General features: G+C 37.9%; 1 protein-coding gene across 2 annotated transcripts in view; it reads left to right on the forward strand.

Annotated features, from left to right (window-relative positions):
* Positions 1–19,998, forward strand: part of smap2 (small ArfGAP2) — a 28,004-nt gene continuing 8,006 nt past the window's right edge. For both annotated transcript variants that reach the window (XR_014210758.1, XM_082187103.1), the window contains exons 1-7: positions 1–660; positions 17,823–17,956; positions 18,050–18,135; positions 18,236–18,314; positions 18,417–18,476; positions 19,718–19,793; positions 19,872–19,993. Coding sequence is in view for 1 of the 2 variants with exons in the window: in XM_082187103.1 (XP_082043229.1) it covers positions 558–660; positions 17,823–17,956; positions 18,050–18,135; positions 18,236–18,314; positions 18,417–18,476; positions 19,718–19,793; positions 19,872–19,993 (660 nt within the window). In the remaining variant the exon portion in view is untranslated. The remainder of the gene's footprint in view (positions 661–17,822; positions 17,957–18,049; positions 18,136–18,235; positions 18,315–18,416; positions 18,477–19,717; positions 19,794–19,871; positions 19,994–19,998) is intronic.

The raw sequence follows: 19,998 nt of genomic DNA on the forward strand, positions 1-19,998 counted from the left end.
CGGATGTGCGCAGTGTTGCCTCTCCCCGCAGGAGGGCGCCATTTCACATTTTCTAGAAATTACACAAAGGGGTTGTAATTCACATCTCTGAACGGCGAACATCACGACCGCAATTGTCCCTCTGATGCTGGATTTAGTCTATATCTTTTAGATAGTGAATGTTTTAAACAGCACGTCTGTCGACCACCAGCAGACACAACAGAGGCAGAGCGGTGACTCATGAGATGAGTAATACTGAAGTGTAACGTTGACTTTTAGCGCGTGAACGTGCTCGATGTGTCTCTGATACTGCGGGTGGAAAGTTGGGTGTCAAGGACCAGCGAATGTACCTGGGGAATATGGTGTTTTTATATGATCCGTGGTTCACAGCTTTTTCCTCTTCCTGGTAAGATTAGCGGAAGCCAGCAGTACTGTAGTGTTTTCTCTCTCTTCATCTGCAGCAGCCTGTCAGTGATCCGCTTCCCGGTGTTTCGTTAACGGACAAACATCTGAACATCTTCTCAGCGGCTTTGGACTATCACAGAGAAGGTCGATCAGTGAGATACTGATTTCTGAAGATGACGGGTAAATCAGTCAAAGACATTGACCGCTATCAGGCTGTTCTCACATCTCTTCTCGCGTCAGAGGAAAACAAGTTTTGCGCTGATTGTCACGCGAAAGGTAAGGGTCATATTTCATATTGAACAGTTCTTACTACTGTTTCCTATTTCTGCAGTTAGAAATTGAGTATATTGGATGTTCAGTGTTTGTGTATGAGTGTTTTGGGTTAGGCCCTGTGTGTTTTACATCAGTTTGGTTGGTGTGTGTTGTTGTCCGATTCGTAAGTGAATCATTCTTTTGAATCGGATCTGTTTGATGAATCGGTTGAACCGGTCTGAGTCATGTATGTACCCAAAATGATTCGTAACACAATATCTTGGAAACCATTGAACCCAGTTTAGGTTTACGATGTATTAAGGAAAATCAGGCTGTACAAAATGTATAGCAAACATGATTATGACTCAATTGTATTTATCAACAACAACTAACATACGAAACGATTTATTTGAGCTTTTAATTGAAACATTATTTTCTATAATTAACTATTCTAAAATAACTTTTCTTGTCACCCTAGGTGTACAGTAAGGCAAAAGTAAATGTAGGTTCTTGTAGACTTGATTGGCTGCAACAGACTGAATTGGGACGCAAATTACACCTTTTTTAACCAATAATGTATTTGTGGCCTTATTAAAATGTTTTAAAGTGTAATAAGGACCACGTGATGTCCAGACATAAAATAACTGCTGAATCGTTTTAAAACTAGTTATTTGAAATGAATTGTTTAAAAGAACTGATTTGCGCCAATTAATCGAACTTCCTTAGCCATCCTTTAACAACAAAGCAGATCTATCATTTGCCCCAGACAGCAACATAGTGTCGGCCCAGATCCGGCCCACATCTGGTATGCATTGAAACATATACCAGATGTGGCCTGGATCTGGGCCGACACTGTTGCTGTCCTCTCATTTTGTCAACTACTGGGCTTTTATTTGGGAAGTTGGGAAGGAAAGTTCATGTGGACAGACCCTCAATCCCTTGATTTTGACTGAGGGAGTAAACTAGTCTATATGTACACTTCAGGCAGATCCATAGACCACAATGCAACATGATTGTGACGTCACAACAGCAACTCCCATAGCAGATTCCAAGTGGTCAAGGGTGTTCCATTTAAACATATTGCAAGGGTTCCGCCAGTAGTTGGCACTCGTGCAACGTAAGCGACAATGTGTCTGCGTGAACGAGACAGAGGGAAGTTAGCAAGGGAAGGACATAAAAAAGTGGACTTACAAGCCAAAGTGTTCATGAAAAGGAAGTTGTGATAGTCTTTTCTTCCCTATTGTGACATACCGTATCTGAGTGAAACAGCTTCTCGAACAAAAATAAAATAAAAAATTAGGGCGGGGCTTGATTTTATCCATCGGGAATTGATTGGATGGTTGTGGTTTCTCTTGCTATGATCTAATGTGAGTGACAGGTTGTTCCGCCTTCAGATGATGTTGCAAATGAGAGGGGAAGTTATTTTGATTTATGATTAGGAGGGCACATGAATAAAAAAAATAAAAAAAATGATGTGCACGGATTATAAATACTGCAATATTCCATACAAATTTTGACTTTGTATGTTTATTTTTTATTTAATTTTTTATAAATAATCACCATATTGATTTGGCCATGGGATAAAGAGTTCAAATGGCGATGATAATGACATTTTGTTTTTCAATTTGAGATGGTACTGAAGATACCTTTGCTGTTGTGGTTAAATTTCACATGAACTTGTGTTACACACATTGCGCAAATGACAAAACGCACACAAACACTGGGCAAATTGTGCTGTGTCTGTGATTCTGCTCGTCAAACCCTTTATGTTGGCTGACTTCCCTGTTTGACCTCCAGCCCATAAGGGACACAGTTCTGCCCTTCTCCTTATTCTTAGAGGCCGACTGCTATTGGTCGGACGTAATCTGTTCCCGGCCCTCTCTGTCTCTTGTACTTGAGCTTGAGGACACTCAAAACTTCTTGTGTTCTCTCTAAAACATATTCCAGTTGCCCTATCTGAATGCTTCTCTACTTGTTTTGAATGTGTCAATTGGTTGTGTAACATACGTCTGTTCCCTTTTTCATACACAAATACATGATGCAAGAGAAGAAGCTTGTGTAATACAGCCTGTTTTGGAAAAGGGAATGATCCCTCAAGCAGTGAAAATCAGAGCGGGGAAATCCTTGCAGACAATCAAGACAAGGCCTAAACTTATTTGCAGAACAATAAGGTAAACGGTAGCTCTCAGTGGTCAAGCAAGGCTAACAGGTTAGATTATTCATATGATGAGCCGTTTCCACATAAATGTGTACTTTGCTCTCACTGAAAAAACAACAACAACAACAACAACAAACTGTGTTTTGTGTTGAAACTGTGGGAGAAATTGTGTTTTAATGGTCAACTGGCATCTTTTTTGACACATTGTGTGTAAGTAATTAAGATAAATCTACTTTTTCTACTATTTTTCTACTAAATCTACTATAAATCTACCTTTGTTAGTCATTACAAAGGGTTACAGTATTTATATTATGAACTTATGATTTCTGTAGCACTTTTCCTTAGTGATACTAGTGTGTGAAAACATAGGGCTGGTGGCTCAAAGATAATTCGCAACTTGTGCTAAAGAGTTTTACAGTATGTGTGGAAATAACACTAGCCTATTTCTCTTTACAGGCTAGAACACAGCTTCCACTATAGCATGTGAGATTGTTTGCTTTCTGGCTGTTTGTGCATTATAGGGAAGAGTGTTCTTATTGTTAAAGATTTATTGTTAAATCATGTGATAGACAGGTTATTGTGTATCGGTAATGCCCTGACATGTGTTTTGAACCCAGGATCCAACAGGATCCAATCTGCCGGTGACAGATGAATTGAGAAACTTTACTGACTCTAAATAGTTCTTATTGGGCATGACAGTGTGTTGTTTGCATTCCTTTCTTTTATTTAATTGCATTTTTGGTCCATGACAATTGGGTTATTTATGTGTGACAAACATTGCAAGTCATTGTATCTCTTGCAGTATTATACAAGAGCGAGATGAGCGTCTCTCAGTGAAACTGCACCTTGTAATCTAGCCTAGTTCCTAATGATTTGTATCTTAAGTGCGAGAACTGTTCCACACGCACCACCAGTCAAAAGATTGGAAAATTAATAGGTCTTGTTGCAAACTTTGAGTCAACATTGTGACCATTAACATTTCATTATATGGTGAAATTAATGTCAATAAAGACATTTAATATACTGTTGTTCAGTTTTATTTCAGTTCAGTAAGTGTACTTACAGTTCTGTCAAAAATGACAAAAAAGAAAATTCTGTCACCATACCATAAGACTTTCGTTCATCTTCGTAACACAAATGAAGATCTTTTTGATGAAATCTGAGAGCTTTCTGTCCCTCCATTGACAGTCAGACAGGAAAGAGTTTACTAAATCAATTGAGTACAGTCAACTTATAAGGCTTTTCAGTGCACTGAGGTAAAAGTTGTTGGAAATGTAATTTTGTCATTTCTAGCAAGTTATTTGGCTTTTGTTGAGTGATCATTTTGGCTCCAGGTTGAGTGTGTTTGATAAATGAATTGATCAGACATTAGAGATAGACAACTGTAAGCACATACAGAAATAGGCCCAGATATTGTGCTGTTGTGATAGGAAGCCACAAATACTCATCTAGAAACAATTTTAGCAAAGAATAGATTTCCTTTGATGGTTTCCTTTAAGCATGTCACCTTAGCAACTTTGCATGATGGTAACTACCTGTTTCTTCCTGTTTTGGCTGAAGCTCACTTTCAGTAGTCTGATTTAGTATTGAGCTGCAATCATGCGAGTGATACAAGGAGCTATAATAATCTCTGGAGTTCAACTGGTGCTTGTCTTTTAACAATCCATTCATTAAGCTGCTGGAACTGTGCATGCCGCATTAAAGGGTTATTAATTATCTTTATGTCTGTCGTTGCTCATAATGCTCACACTTTTTTTTTTTTGTCTATTAGTTGCAGGTTGATTGTATGTGAGGGACAGGTTGTGTTGGAAATGGAAATCAGAGAACGGAATTGGTTTTACATGTGACCTTTTCTCCCAGAACACCTTGGTATATGAGGCTCATTTGCATTCTCTTGTTCTGCGGTTGTCATGGAGATATCACCGTGGAGGCTGAGGTTGGAGTGGATTGAGGATGTGATGCGGGAGGACACGATGACTGTCCCTTATAGACCTTCTCGGCCTCTCACTGAGGAGCCAATGTACTTCTGTTCCAACCCCGTTCATTATAACACGCGTTGCTTGTTGTACATATTGTGGCAGTTCGGAAAATAAGTGTCCGGTGAGCGGCGCTAAAAGGTTAATGCTCTATCGCATTTGACAATAATGTACCACTAGAGCTGCACGATTCTGGATAAATTGAGGATATTGTAGATATAGGGCCCTATCTTGCACCCTGGCAGCGCAATTGAGTTTGTACACCGACGCATGTATCATTCCTATTTTGCACCCGACGCACAGCAGATTTTTCCCTCCACAGACGCACGCCGGTAAACTTGGGAATGAACTTGTGCACCGAAAAGAGGAGGCGTGTTTCGACGCAAACGTTCCCTGGTGCTATTTTGCAGGTTTAGAAAACAATTCCGCCACTGACCAGGAAAAACCTAGTCTAAAGTCAGTGGCGCGTTGCGCATGTTATTCATATGTTATTTTAAGGGCGCATGCTTGGCCATAACCAATGTAGCGTGTGCACAACGCGCATACACTTTGATTCTCTCATCTACACAGAAGCAGCATTTTTCATTTTTGCAAATCATACATTATTACAAGGAACAATATTAACACATGAGGGAAATCATTGTTGTGTCCATGAAGATGTGAAAAATAGGCATAAATCTAGCTTACACATTTACCCAAATTATTATACGCCTGTTTAACCGAAGCTAATTTGGGTGGGTTTCTCCATCCCTAATGTCACTTCTCTGTGTTTTACGGCCCTGATGAGAACGTCGGTCTCCTCGGCTGTGAACCGCTTCTGGCGTGCGCCTGGCAAATCCGCCGTTATAATCAGGGTCCGAAATTAACACCCGCCAAGCGCCAAATGCGGGTAGATTTTCTGTTTGGCGAGTAAATCTCGAAAGGCTATCCGCCACACTGGCGGGTGAATGTTCATACCAAAATATGAAATTAAGCGCGCTCGCGCTCTTCTGCCTTCACGAGCGGAGAGCGCGCGCGCGAGAGAGAGAGAGCGAGCCCCGGCCGCGCGCGCGCACTCACTATTCAGAGCGGCCAAGCGTCAAGCTTCCCCGTACTTTTTGACAAGCGTCCTTGACAGGGCGGCCAGAGCTTCTTTGCAGCTCAAGTCGACGGCGGTGTGTACGTACAGTTAACGCTCTATCTGTTGACGGCACTGAGGAAAAAGCTTCCGCCACTGGAAGAAGCGGTCGCCGCCCATTTGTGTTCTCCTGCGTACCCATCAAAGCCGTGCAGAACGTCTTCAGCACTCGCGCATCATGCAACTCCGCCGCTGGCCAGGCTGCTTCTGTTTTACACACCATGGTCGTTCTTTTCTCGAGAAATTGAGTTTTCTCATAGTGTTTGCAACGCAATACTCGTTCCCTTATCTCTCAGGGAACCGAGGTTATAAGTAACCGATACGTTCTTCCTTCCCTTCCACATGAGTCAGGTAACAAAACTGACAAAAACATTTTTTATTTCACCCCAATGATAATATTTCATATATTTCTCACATTTTGATCAATATAGATTCTTTTTTTATTTCAAATTTTGCTCTGGACAATTTTTTATGTTTGTATTCAACATAATAGGCCTACCTTATTATTTCAATTAAAAGTACTGAAATGAATGTATATGTGACAAAAAAAAGGCTGTTTATTATTTTGGCCGGTAAAAAATATGCTTGGCTGGTGGATTTTTTCATCTACCAGTCCCCGTGGCAGGTGAGCCAAAAAGTAAATTTCGGACCCTGGTTATAATAGCAAACCGCCATGGAACAAGCGCGCCTGCTCTTAAAGGGAATGTGAGATGTCGCTCTGATTGGTTTATTTCACGTTACGCCCAAACCACACCTATGAATAATGTTAGCAACTTCAGACCAACCCATTTTAGATTTGCGTCGGGCGCAAGAGTCATTTATCCCGCCAGAATAATAGCAACAGCGCCCGAGATCCGCCCACAAAGTTACTTGCGTTTCGTGTTTGGTACTTGCGTTTCAGATCGTTAAAATAGGGCCCATAGTCTGTATGAATGAAAAAGGGTGAATAATGGTTGTAATGGTGTCTAACGAGTGTAATAAACAAAATCATAGAAATAAAAACAAAGACACCAGTTGAATATATTTACAAAGACCCTTCTGTGTGGGTTCTGATGATTTTTAATAGGCTGTATCAGATACTGTCTGAGCTGTACGTGGTCTTGTGCTGGAAGCATCTCTCTCCCTTTATAATCGTTGTTTGTTTTACCCAGTAGTTATTTCTAGAACATTTAGCCTAGTTAAGGAATGAATGAAAGGATTTTATTCACATGGCTGCCACATGATGCGCTTCACTCAATTTAGATGCTGTTTTATAATGATGCACACTCTTGGGCAAAAAAAATGGACCAAGCCAAAAAATGGCATAACACGTAGCTTTTAATTGTCTTAACCACAAAATATTGGTCAGGAAATTAGCAAAAGTTAAGCAAGTGCACTGCTTAGCCTAAGCCATTGCTGTCTCAGAAAAAACTTCAAAGACAGAATTATTGTTTTGGCTGAATATGGGAGTCGTGTGTGGAGTGATGAATCACAATGAAACATGAGTTGCATGGTAATGCTCCAGAGCGGTGTCTTCGAAAATCTGCTGAGAAATGTAATAATAAATGCATCTCTTCTACAGTGAAGCATGAGGAAGAGGATCATTGTGTGGGGAGCCTTTTTCGCTGCTGGTATTGGTGAGATACTTCACTGTAAAAAGACATGTAATGCTTTGGAGTGGAGGAGAATACTGCAGAATGGCTTGCTTCCCACAATTGAAAAGTTAGGCTATCTAAAGACAATTTGACCCCTATAGTGAATATTTGGTCTCACATTAAACTCAAATTTTAAAGAAATTTTTCAACTATCAACTGTCCATTGAGTGGAACAACACTGACTCTTCTTTCTGTAAAAAGCTGTCTGCAAGACCCACACGGCTTAAACATTTAAAGAAAACTAAGGGGAAGGATATTCCATACTAAGGCCCTGTCCCCCTGTCTCAAAACTTCCACTTGGTTTTGAGTGCCCTCGAAAGTAAAGTCCCCTCAACGAGGGAAGTGGAGTTGAAGATCTTTCCCTATGAAATGGGACACCACTATATGCAAATTAGCGCGGAAAACTTCACTACGTCACGCGCAGCGTCGACGTGTCTACTACTACTACTACTATTTTCATTCAGAAAATGCCGGTTCCAGCTGTTGTGTTGCCTCCTGTGTGGGCTGTGTTCGTTTATCTACGTCTGATGAATCAACAGAGAAGACATATATTAGCCATATTTTTGTCTGTATTTGATCGTTTAGACGCGCACATGAAACCCAAAGTATAGTTTGCTTGTCTAGTTGCAGGCCGTTTCCGAACGCGCGCCGCCATGGGAACAGGGTCAACGTCTCTTGCGCGGATCATTGTGCTTATAATAGCTCTTTTTACAATCAAACACCTCCCGCAATTTAGAATCAGCAGACACTTTGCATTTTACAACAATCATTGATTGTTTGGGTTTAACATTAGGGAAAAGTGACTGTAAAGAAAAAGACGAAGCACTAGACGAACGTGGGTAGTTTTTAATAGTTTTACCTCACATCTTCTTTTTATAATCCTTGGAAGCCAAAATCGAAAATGAAATTAGATGAACTACCCAGATCAGATGTATATTTGATGGGCAGACTCTCTCGAAGCACTCGGCAGATATCATGAACATCGTCAGATAGATAGCTTCGTGAAATATTTTCTAACATAAGTGTTCAAAACTTAAGTCCATTGGATGTGCATCAAACTAACATATTCCAACATATTTAGAAATTTTAACATGCTTATTTGCGAAAATATACTTACAATTCAATTGTTCCTTTCCAGCGGTGTCCGCCATCTTGTTTAAAAAAATTTACCGGCTTGCTGAGTCCGCAAGGTATCCTGGGTAATTTCATCTTCCACTTCCATTTTAAGCCTGCATCGGACTGCACTATGTTTTGAGGGTTGATTTTAAGGGGAGAATAGCACTCCCCCTTGCTCTTTAGAGTATTGGGACACCCTTCCCCTACCCGAGAACGCGCAAAAACAAGGGTTAGGGCAGAAATCTTGGGTAAGGGGAGGTATTGGGTCAGGCCCTAAGTTATCTACAGTATTTCTGCATTTCCTGACCAACAATATCTCATTTTTAATTGCCATTCAAATTGAATATTTGATTCCAAATGTTATTTGTGACTTGTATTGAGCATTTGGTTATTTGGTGCAAAGGCAAACTGAAATTAAGATATAGACTACTTTAGAGTGAATTAGAAACAAAACTAGGCCATTTTGGTTCACATTTTTTTCACCGTTTATGAAACACTATTGTAATGTCTGGAAATTTGAATGTTACACATTCCAAGGGCCTGACCCATGTGGGCACTACTTTGGCACAGCAGCAAAACGGCTGTCTTACAGCATGTGAATTAAAACTGGATTTTAAAGGCTACTAAAGATCATTGCTGTTTGCAGACATCAAAACAGAGCTACAACCATCCCGGTCCTCCTGGTGTCGTGTCGGCTTTGGAGATTAGCATGAAAGTCAAACTGTGGTCCTAATACCGCTCACAGACACGTGATAATGGCGTGACACACTGAGAGTTCATGTCTGCATAATTAAATACAAGGCCTGTCTTTATGAATTTCAATCCTGAATAAACCAAAAAGTCCATCTGCTTTGAGGGGTGCCAGAGTCATTTCATGTCCTCTGGATATTTTGGGGTGAGAGAAGCCCTGTAGCTTCCAGAAAAAAAACTGGTAACCTGGCAGGCCAACAATCCCTCATCCTATTTGGAGAAACCGACGTTTCGTCCAAAATCGAACACTTCCCACAATATAGTATGCAGAGAACAGTGCTCCAACAGAGTAGTATCCGAATACACATTCGAAAAACACCAGGCGAAAAGATGACCTACTACTTCCGGACAGATTCTGAAGTGTGCGTTCAATGGACACTTTACTATCCCATGAGGCCACAGGAGAGGATTAATGCACGGCAGTGAAGAAACGCAACTGATAGGTCATGTGACAATAATAACACGGCTGATGTAGTACCTCAGAATTTCATTCATTCATACTATATAGAACATACATTTTTAATGGTCACAAAGTAGGTTTGAATTAAAATTTAGTACCTACATAGACAGTATGTGATTTCCCCACAATGCTTTTTCTGTGATCCAAGGCTTGAGATTCTTAAAGTGATACACGGGGCATCTTTTTTGAGCAATGATGCCGGGCAGTGTAGCCGAGCGATGTTGCTTGGGCACTTTCCCATTGAGAATGGGCAACGAGTTTCTATCTGGATACTTTAGATCGGTCGTAGGCCCTGTGTCAAGTCAAGTCAAGTCAAGTTTATTTGTATAGCGCTTTTCACAATACAGATTGCATCAAAGCAGCTTCACAGTATTAAATTTAAATAATACAACAAAGTTTGTTTCAAGAGGAATTTATTGATTGATAAAATTAAATTAAATATCCCCAAAATATCCCCAACTGAGCAAGCCAAAGGCAACAGTGGCAAGGAACCGAAAAACTCCATCAAGTGACCTAATGGTGTCCTAAAACTCCATCAGGTGCCTTAATGGAGAAAAAAAAAACCTTGGGAGAACCCAGGCTCAGTCGGGGGCCAGTTCTCCTCTGGCATTTATGAGCTAGAGGCCGGATTGTAGTTTGAACTGTAGGATTATATGAATGCCTGGCTGAAGAGATGCGACTTTAATCTAGTTTTAAACTGGGAGAGCGAGTCTGAGCAACGAACAGTATCAGGAAGACTATTCCAGAGTTTTGGAGCCAAATGTGAAAATGCTCTCCCTCCTTTGGTGGTTCTGGATATCCTAGGTATGACCAAAAGCCTTGAATTTAGTGATCTCAAAGAGCGCGATGGATTATAGGGCGATAGAAGATCCGTTAAATAGACTGGAGCTAAGCCGTTTAGGGCTTTATAAGTCAGTAGCAATACCTTGTAATTAATACGGAACTTTATAGGTAACCAATGCAGTGATGATAAAATCGGTGTTATATGATCATATTTTCTTGATCTCGTAAGAACTCTAGCGGCGGCATTTTGGACTAACTGTAGCTTGTTTATTGAGGATGCAGGACAACCAGCTAATAAAGCATTACAGTAATCCAGTCTCGAGGTCATGAATGCATGAACTAACTTTTCTGCATCAGAAACTGATAGCATATTACGTAGCTTAGCAATGTTTCTAAGGTGGAAAAAGGCTGTTTTTGTAACATAAGAAATATGATTTTCAAAAGACAGGTTGCAATCGAGTATAACACCCAGGTCTTTTACTGTAGAGGATAAAGTAACAGGACATCCTATGATGTTAAAGTTGTATTGTGCGAGGTTTTGTGGGCGGTTTTTTGAACCGATAAGTATTACCTCTGTCTTGTCTGGATTTAATAAAAGAAAATTACGCGTCATCCAATCTTTTATATCTTTAACACACTCTGTCAATTTGGAAAATGTAGCGTTTTCATCCGGCCGTGATGAAATATATATTTGAGTGTCATCAGCATAACAATGGAAACTAATTCCATGTTTCCTTATAATATTTCCAAGTGGCATCATATATATTGAAAATAACAGAGGGCCTAATACAGATCCCTGCGGCACTCCATAGTTTACTGGAGTTATGATCGATTTTTCTCCATTTAAATAGACAAAATGGTAGCGGTCAGATAGGTATGATTTGAACCAGCTTAGTGCTTGTCCTTGAACACCAGTATAATTTTGTAGTCGATCTAAGAGTATTGTGTGATCTATAGTATCGAACGCAGCACTAAGATCAAGTAAAACTAGTATTGAGATACAGCCTTGGTCAGAAGCTAAAAGTAAATCATTTGTGATTTTAACGAGCGCAGTTTCAGTGCTATGATGCGGTCTGAATCCAGACTGAAACTTTTCATAGATATCATTTTGTTGCAAGAAAGAGCCCAGTTGAGCGGACACCACTTTTTCTAATATTTTAGACATAAATGGAAGATTTGAAATGGGTCTATAATTTGCTAGATTATTATGATCTAATTGTGGTTTCTTAATGAGAGGTTTTATAACTGCCAGTTTAAATGTTCTTGGAACATGTGTCTCAGCTGGTTGCGCGTTGATGGCAACATTGCCTTAAGTCATGTGATGTGTTGTTGATCCACGTGGCGTCATAAGCAGGTTTTTCTGTATGTTTGGATACTGTTAAGAAAGGAATTTGAAATCAGGTCTCTACTTTTTCAGTTTCTATGTACTTAAAGAGTGTGTGCATCTGTGTTTGTGTGTGTGTGTGGCCGTGTTTGTTCAGCACACATCATCTCACAGCAGGTCCAACCAAAGTCCATGTTTCTCTTCTGAGTTGGTCTTTCTTGTTGTTAGATTCAGGTGCACTCTCCTCTCTCTTTTGGCAGACTAGAATGCTGTCTGTCAGAGGAACACATTGTAGATCACAGCGTGTTAATGTAACTTTAACAGCAACATTACGACAGCTTTGCAGCCCTGTAAATTTCCACAGAGACGGTAAACAAGACTCCCCGTCAAGCTGGAGGGAAAGCTGTTCACTCTTTTATATAGCCTAGATCAACAGTTGCCTGGAGTGTGTTAAAAAAATGCAGGGCTTTTCTCTACCAGTAGCTCAGATTTGTTCTGCCTACCCACAATGCCCCAGCACAATATTATACATTTTCACTTCTACCTTTTTCGTTTTACACACTAACTTTAAAAAGTTTCATGGGTTCAGTACATAAAGAAATTAATACTTTTATTCAGCAAGGATGCATTAAATTGATCAGAAGTGACTTTTTTGTTTGAAAAACATTAAAACATTTTTTACCAACCCCAAAGTTTTCAGTAGTAATGTATAAATAATATTATTATTTGCAATACATGTATAAAATTGTTATTAAATATAGAAATATATAATATTTATATTTTAATGCATTTATATAGTATATAGCCTAATTTATATAGTATTTATCCCAATTTATATAGTATTTATCCCATAAATAAATAGTATATAATGGTTTCATATTAAATATATAAAAGTATGAATGTATATGTATTTATAATATATTTTTATATTTTCACTCATTAACATTATATTATTATATTCATAAATATATACAAGTATAAATAATGTTATTATATATATTTATAATATGAATTATATTATTGTATTTTCAGAAAATATATGGGGATACAATTTATGTTAGCCAGTTATTAGACAACATTGTTGAATAAAACAGAAAAATACAATGTTGTTACGATGCACGATATATCGGCCACCATCAGTATTGGCTAATATATATTAATTTTTGATGTTATCGTTATTGACACGATAAGAAAATTTGGCTAATATTTTAAAGCCGATAAATAATGGTTTATTTCCTTAAGCTGAGACACTTCAGATGCTGTTCACCATGATGGCTTTGAATTGCTTAAAATAGGATTGGAATCACTTTGAAAAGGAAAATCAAAATACAGTTGAGTGCAACATGTGCAACAAGTGTGTCAAATAGCTACATTTATATTATAATGAGAACACTACTGTAAAAGAATGTTGTGAATTATTTGTACGCCCGTGTTTTAGCACGTTTATGTATCATGTATCTATCTCTATCTCTCTTTCTCTCTCTATCTATCTATCTATCTGTCTATCTGTCTATCTGTCTGTCTGTCTGTCTGTCTGTCTGTCTGTCTCATATAGGATATAGTTATAGATTTATCTTTATCGCCCAATGTCTCAGTTACCGGCTTTCAAATATAAAGATGTATCGTTATCAACCAAAAACATATCGGTGCGTCCTTAGTTGTTACGGTGGTCAGTGCGAGTAAATATTGAGCTGTGATGCTCAATTCCTCTTGACTGTTGTCTACCAAAAAAATTATAATAATACCTCAAGTTTTTATTTGCAAAGCATAAAACAACATGTATGTGATCAACAACAACACAGCAATGGCCTGATACGGCAAGTGATGTTTCTGTCAACTGGCCCAAAACTCTCTTTTATTGTTCCTGGACCATCATGCCATCTTGTTTGTTTTTCCCCAAACGGGATTTATATATATATACATAATCTCAATAATATATAATTATTATTGTCTTTTTTTTTTTGGTATCCAGTTGATAAGGGTGTCAATAGGATGTTTTTCCCTTGTTTCATTATCTACCCGGTCAAAAACCATAAGCCTAATCATAATAATAACTCATCCTATTCAAGGTATCGTGTCCGTAGCGTAACCAGTGCAGGAGTCACCGATCGGGTTCAAATGCCTAAGTATGAGCATGGTGATTTTTGGCTTAGCAAGTACCATTAATAAACAGATGGCTTGGCAATGGCATGTGTCCTTTCTCCGGCTCTTACTGTTGCTTCTCTCGAATAGGTTAATAAGCGTGAACAGCATGTGTGAATCTCTCCGCCCTGTTCTGCATCTCTTTTGTGATTCACTCTGAAACCTGCCTGACTCCACATGACTGTTTATTACAGCCTCACATGTTCTCCATCCCACACGCAAACACCCTCTCTCTCCCTGTGCCTGAGCTGACGTCCTCCAGTAATACCTCGCAAGCTGATTACCCCTTAGCCATGCGGAAACAGAGAGGGAGAGAGAGAGAGGAGGGATATTTGTAGGTGGGGGATGAATAGGTAATCTAAAGAGGCCTGCAGCACAGAAGAGCTCATGAAAATTGTGTTTTATACAGCTGCAGCGAATCAACGTGCATCCCGTTGGGAATATCCCTTTCCTCTGGCACAGGGCCATCTCACATTACAGTCCATGCCAGATCTCAGATGTGAGTGTGACCGTGTGCATAGTGCAGACGTGAACCGGAGCCCCGGTGCTCCATTAAGGGCCAAATCAACACATTTATAGCCGAATAAATATTAGATCTCAGATTTCATGATTGAATTTTGGCTTTCTGCGTTTAGATGGTCTTGTCTAGCCTGTCCATTGATTCCCAGAATATAGTATGGTCTACTTTCGCCCACTTACACAGGAAAAGACCGTCTGACCGGCATTTAAAGCACCAGACCACAGTTCATTTGTTTTATGTGCTTTTGAGGGTGAGTGAATCTGAAATTGCTCAGATAATAATAGCACAATTAATATATATATATATATATATATATATATATATATATGAAGAGTTCAGATGCAAAAGCCTCTAAATGCCATCTGAAATTTTCTTATATAATGATCATTTTTATCAAGCTCGTATATTTAAATTCAATAATTTCACTTAAATGGCTTAATAATAAACCTATTAATTGTCTTTTAAGTGAAATTACTGAACTTAAATATACAAGCTTGATAAAAATGATCATTCTATAAGAAAACTTCAGATGGCATTTAGAGGCTTTTGCATCTGAACTCTTCATATATATATATATATATATATATATATATATATATATATATATATATATATATATATATATATATATATATATATATATATGGCTCAACTAGAAGTCCAGATGTATTAAGTACTATTTATTTCACAGATTTAACATCTGAAATATAAAATACAGTAAAATATACAGTTATGTTGTGTGAATACGTTTACTTAGTACTAATGTTCTTTTGAGTGAATCAAAACCATACAGCATGACCAGTGTAGTCTGACTCCTGAATGAATGACTCTAATGAGTCGATTCTTTTGAGCGAATCGAGCTCATATCGCTAATGACTAGTACATGGTGTAACATAGTTATGACAACATGAACATAACTATGACAATGTGTAGATCAAAATACACATTATGTATTTTGTTAGTACTATTTTAGAAATATCCATGGATAAAGTATGTTACCAAAGTGTATAATGCTCACCTTCCTGTGAAGGCAAAGCTGAATTTTCAACATCATTACTCCAGTCTTCAGTCACATGATCCTTCAGAAATCATTCTAACGCTGATTATAGTCATCAATAAAATGTCATATTATTATCAATGTTGAAAATTGGAAATGGAATTGCATTTTTTTCATATAGGCTATTTATTATTAAAAGTACTAAACAAAAAGTTTATGGATTTTTTTTAATGAAATGAAATTCTTTTACGATTCTCTTTCCAACTTGCTAAGTCTTTCAAACAAAACTCTGATTATTTTTCAAAGATCCAATGCAAGGCAACTTTGCCAAATCCAGTTATTATTAATTCCTCACAAGCCTCACCATCATCTGGAACTTGTTATTTTCAAAAGTGCTTTTCAGTTTTGTGTGCAGTCCGCATGAGACAGTCAGCGACCGGCCTGTGGGCGTGCCATGTGATGCTTGCTCAAGGTTACACTGTCACATTTGTGTCAAATTAGATCCACTCTGATGAATATAACCACAGCAGGTGCGCTTTGTAAACAGCAGGTATGACCGTCCCAGAATGCTGTGCACTTGATCCACAGAATCCTGAGCAATTAAGAGGAAATGTTGCCACAACAATCCTCTGTGACATCACATCAGGAGAGCAACCAGAGCAATAACGTAATGTGTTGCTGCCACCTACTGGCCAAAAACTGGTATTGCTTCAAAAGAGCAGAAAAGCTCAGTGCTCTTCGGCATTGTCTTTGAAGCTTGCTCGTGTCTCAGCAGAGTACGGTTACATAATGTGTTTGAAGTAGGAAAAGGGAAAAATGGTGATAACTACACACATATATGCACCTTCAGGCATGGTTCTTTGTTGCAGGTAGTGTGGGCTTTATCATGACTGAGCGCATGTGTGTGTGATTTAAGAGTACAGATGCTGCAGGGGCTGTGGTGGGTGTGTGTTATCAGCGTTGTGCCAGCGTGTCCACATGACTGGCCAAGCTGGATTAGTGATTGTAGTGTGTGAAGCTTGTTATTTTCTTTACTAATGCCAAGCAAGAGAATGTAAATATCACTCCTCAGCAGGCGCCCTCTCTATCTCTCGCTGCCTTCTGTCTTTCTGTCCATTCTCTCCTTCACTGACTCATTAAATTGCTTCGGGGAGGGTTGGGCTGAATTCTGATTTTAAGAATTGGCTCCATTTCAGTTCATGAGATGGAATTTGAATTGAACTGTCCACACTCCACAGGAAGTGGAATTTGAATGACAGGAAGAAGAATTTGCTGCATTTTAAAGCATAATGAAATCTGTAATTGTATAACTTTATAAAAATGAATATTAGCGTCTCAATTCCAATCCATTTCTACAATAATAATTGATTATGTACATAAAAATATGATTATTGTTATTCAATAAATAGCCTATATTCACAAAAGTTTGGGGTTGATAAGATTTTTGAAAGTTTTTGTGCTCTGCTCACCAAGGCTGCATTTATTTGATCAAAAAAAATTTAATGTATCTATATCATCACAATTATAAAGTTCTATTTTAACATAATTATCAAATGTGATGAATTTTCAGCATCATTACTCCAGTCTTCAGTGTCACATGTTCCTTCAGAAATCATTCTGATATGCTTGATTTGGTGCTCAAGGAACTTTTCTCTTATTATTATTATTATTATTATTAGTAGTAGTAGTAGTAGTAGTAGTATCAATGTTGAAAGCAGTTGTGCATCTTAATATTTTTGTGGAAATGTAAAAAAAAATTCAGGATTTTTTAATATATTTGATGAATAGAAGTTCATCTATTAGATTTGAAAGAATTAAATAAGACTTATATAACGTTTTTTTTTTACGTTATAAATGTCTTTACTGTCAAAAAAAAAGCTTACTGTTAAATAATATAGAATATTTTTAATAAATTAGAGCATTCTGGGAAATTAATTGCTCTTCCACCATGGTCGATAAAATGAAGCTTCATTTTTATATATATATATAAAATAAATACTGAAATAATAATTATTAATACTGTAATTAATAGTGAATAATTCATACTGAAATGGTAACATATATTTAATTTAATATATATGTTGCCATTTCCAAATTAATTATTAATATAATTAAATATTCTTAGAAATATAAAAGGTAGATAAAAAATGTGGTCCTAATTAAATATCTAATTTCTCTAATGTCTTCATTTAAATGTTTTGCCCATCAGGTCCGAGATGGGCATCCTGGAATCTTGGAATCTTCATTTGTATCCGCTGTGCGGGAATCCATCGGAATCTTGGCGTGCACATATCCCGAGTTAAATCTGTAAACCTGGACCAGTGGACTCATGAGCAGATACAGGTAAGCTTTTTGGATAGAAAGGGCATTGTTTCTGATTTGATCATGATCTGTATGATATAGATGTGTTTGAGCATATGTTTTGTATGTGCTCAGTCTGTTCAGGAGATGGGGAACACCAAAGCTCGGCGACTATACGAGGCCTTTTTACCAGAGTGCTTCCAGCGCCCAGAGACAGACCAGTATCCTTTAGCACGTATGAATGTGTGTGCAAAACTGTGCATATATGTTTAAGATTATTCTCCTCTCATGTTAAAAGTTTCCTTAAGCACCGCGATACAGAGCTGCTGAGATTTTTATCCGTGACAAATATGATAAGAAGAAATATATGGATAAATGCATTGACATCCAGTCCTTTAGGGTAAGTCCAAAGATTGTGTGATTATAAAATTCAAATTTTAGTTTTATTGTTAGTTTGATTTTTGTAAAAGAATAAAGTTAATAATTTCCTTTCCATTTTCAGAAAGAAAAGAGTGAGACGGTAACGAAAGGGGCTCCTGTTGTTTTTGAAAAGATGAAGCTGGTGGGTTTCTGCATTTGTGCAATTGAGCTGTTCTGTTTAAAATGGTGGTTCTCAACCTATTTTACTTGAATGCTCCCCGATATTGGGTCTGGTTGGTATATATATATATATATATATATATATATATATATATATATATATATATATATATATATATATATATATACATGTGTGTGTGTATATATATATATATATATATATATATATATAAATGCTCTAGTTATGACTAAGCAGCTTTTCAAAAAAAAGTATTAATGGAAACAGGAAGTATTGCTAAATTAAATTAAAACTGTGAGTGATTTCAGAAGTTTCAAGAACTGTATGTTCCTCAATTAAAACAATAGTTTTTCAGTTATCTCATGAGTGGTTGAGAACCACTAGTTTATAGACCTAAAACCCAGAAGAGAGTTGGCATTTTTAAACCGTGCATTCCCTCAGGAATTTCTAATGGTTTTTAAAATAGCAGGTTTTGATTTTACGAGGAAAATTGGGGCTGTGGTTAATATTACTTGAAGAGACTCTACATCTTGTTCTAACCTTATATTGAACACCCGTGCTCAAAAACTGAAAACATTGACAAAACATTTTCATTATAATGAAGACATTAGAAATTCCTGATGGAGCCTTCTGGGTTGACATAAATTGATGGACAGCTAAACAACTTTGTTAAAGGGGATCTATTATGGTCTTTTCCATAGTCTGAATTTAGTTTTTTTTTGGGTCTACTAGAATTGGTTTTCATGTTTGCTTATTCAAAAAACACAATATTTTTGACATTTTATTGCAGCGTCTTGCTTCCCAGTCTTTCAGTAACACAGTCTCTATGAAGCCCCTTCTTCCAAAAAGCACAGTGTGCTCTGATTGGTCAGCTGGATCAGTGTGTTGTGATTGGTCAAGTACTTTGAGCGTGTTTCGGAAATGCCCCTTACCATAACTGCAAGTTTCAACACACCACTATCGCAACTCAAATCAGACCTCGCTCCTTTTTTTGTCCTATACCTTGGGCGTGAATTATTTAACTATATTATTTGTATATTCCCAAAAGAAAACTCAAGACTGCAATCGAGGTGTTTCAACAGTGTTTGTGCTTTGTAACTTTGCAGACCTTGTTCATGTTCAACCAGCAACAATACACACTAAATAAAGTTGAAAATGTAAAAAAGCATAATAGGACCCCTTTAAAATAACACAATGTTTTTATCATTAACGCATGAGTAAGACTATGTTTGTTTGTCTTGCAGAAAAAAGACGAGCCACAGCAATTCAAAAACACTCCAAAGAAGCAGTCACAGTCTGTTAATGACTTGCTAGGGCTAGGTAACATGCTAAAATACACATTATACATATCAGTACAACCACAATATAGACTTTTGATGTTGAAACTCTCTTTTCCAGATGCCCTAGCTCCTCAAGCTCCCATGTCCAATGGCAAACAGAGCACTGAAATTAGTCCCGCCCTTGACCTCTTCACCTCTCTGCCTGCTGCCGTCAGCAGCTCAAACTCCGCCAGGAGCACGGTAAA

Source organism: Leuciscus leuciscus (assembly GCF_965113295.1).
Source record: "Leuciscus leuciscus genome assembly, chromosome: 12".
In the NCBI taxonomy this organism is placed as follows: Eukaryota; Metazoa; Chordata; class Actinopteri; order Cypriniformes; family Leuciscidae; genus Leuciscus; species Leuciscus leuciscus.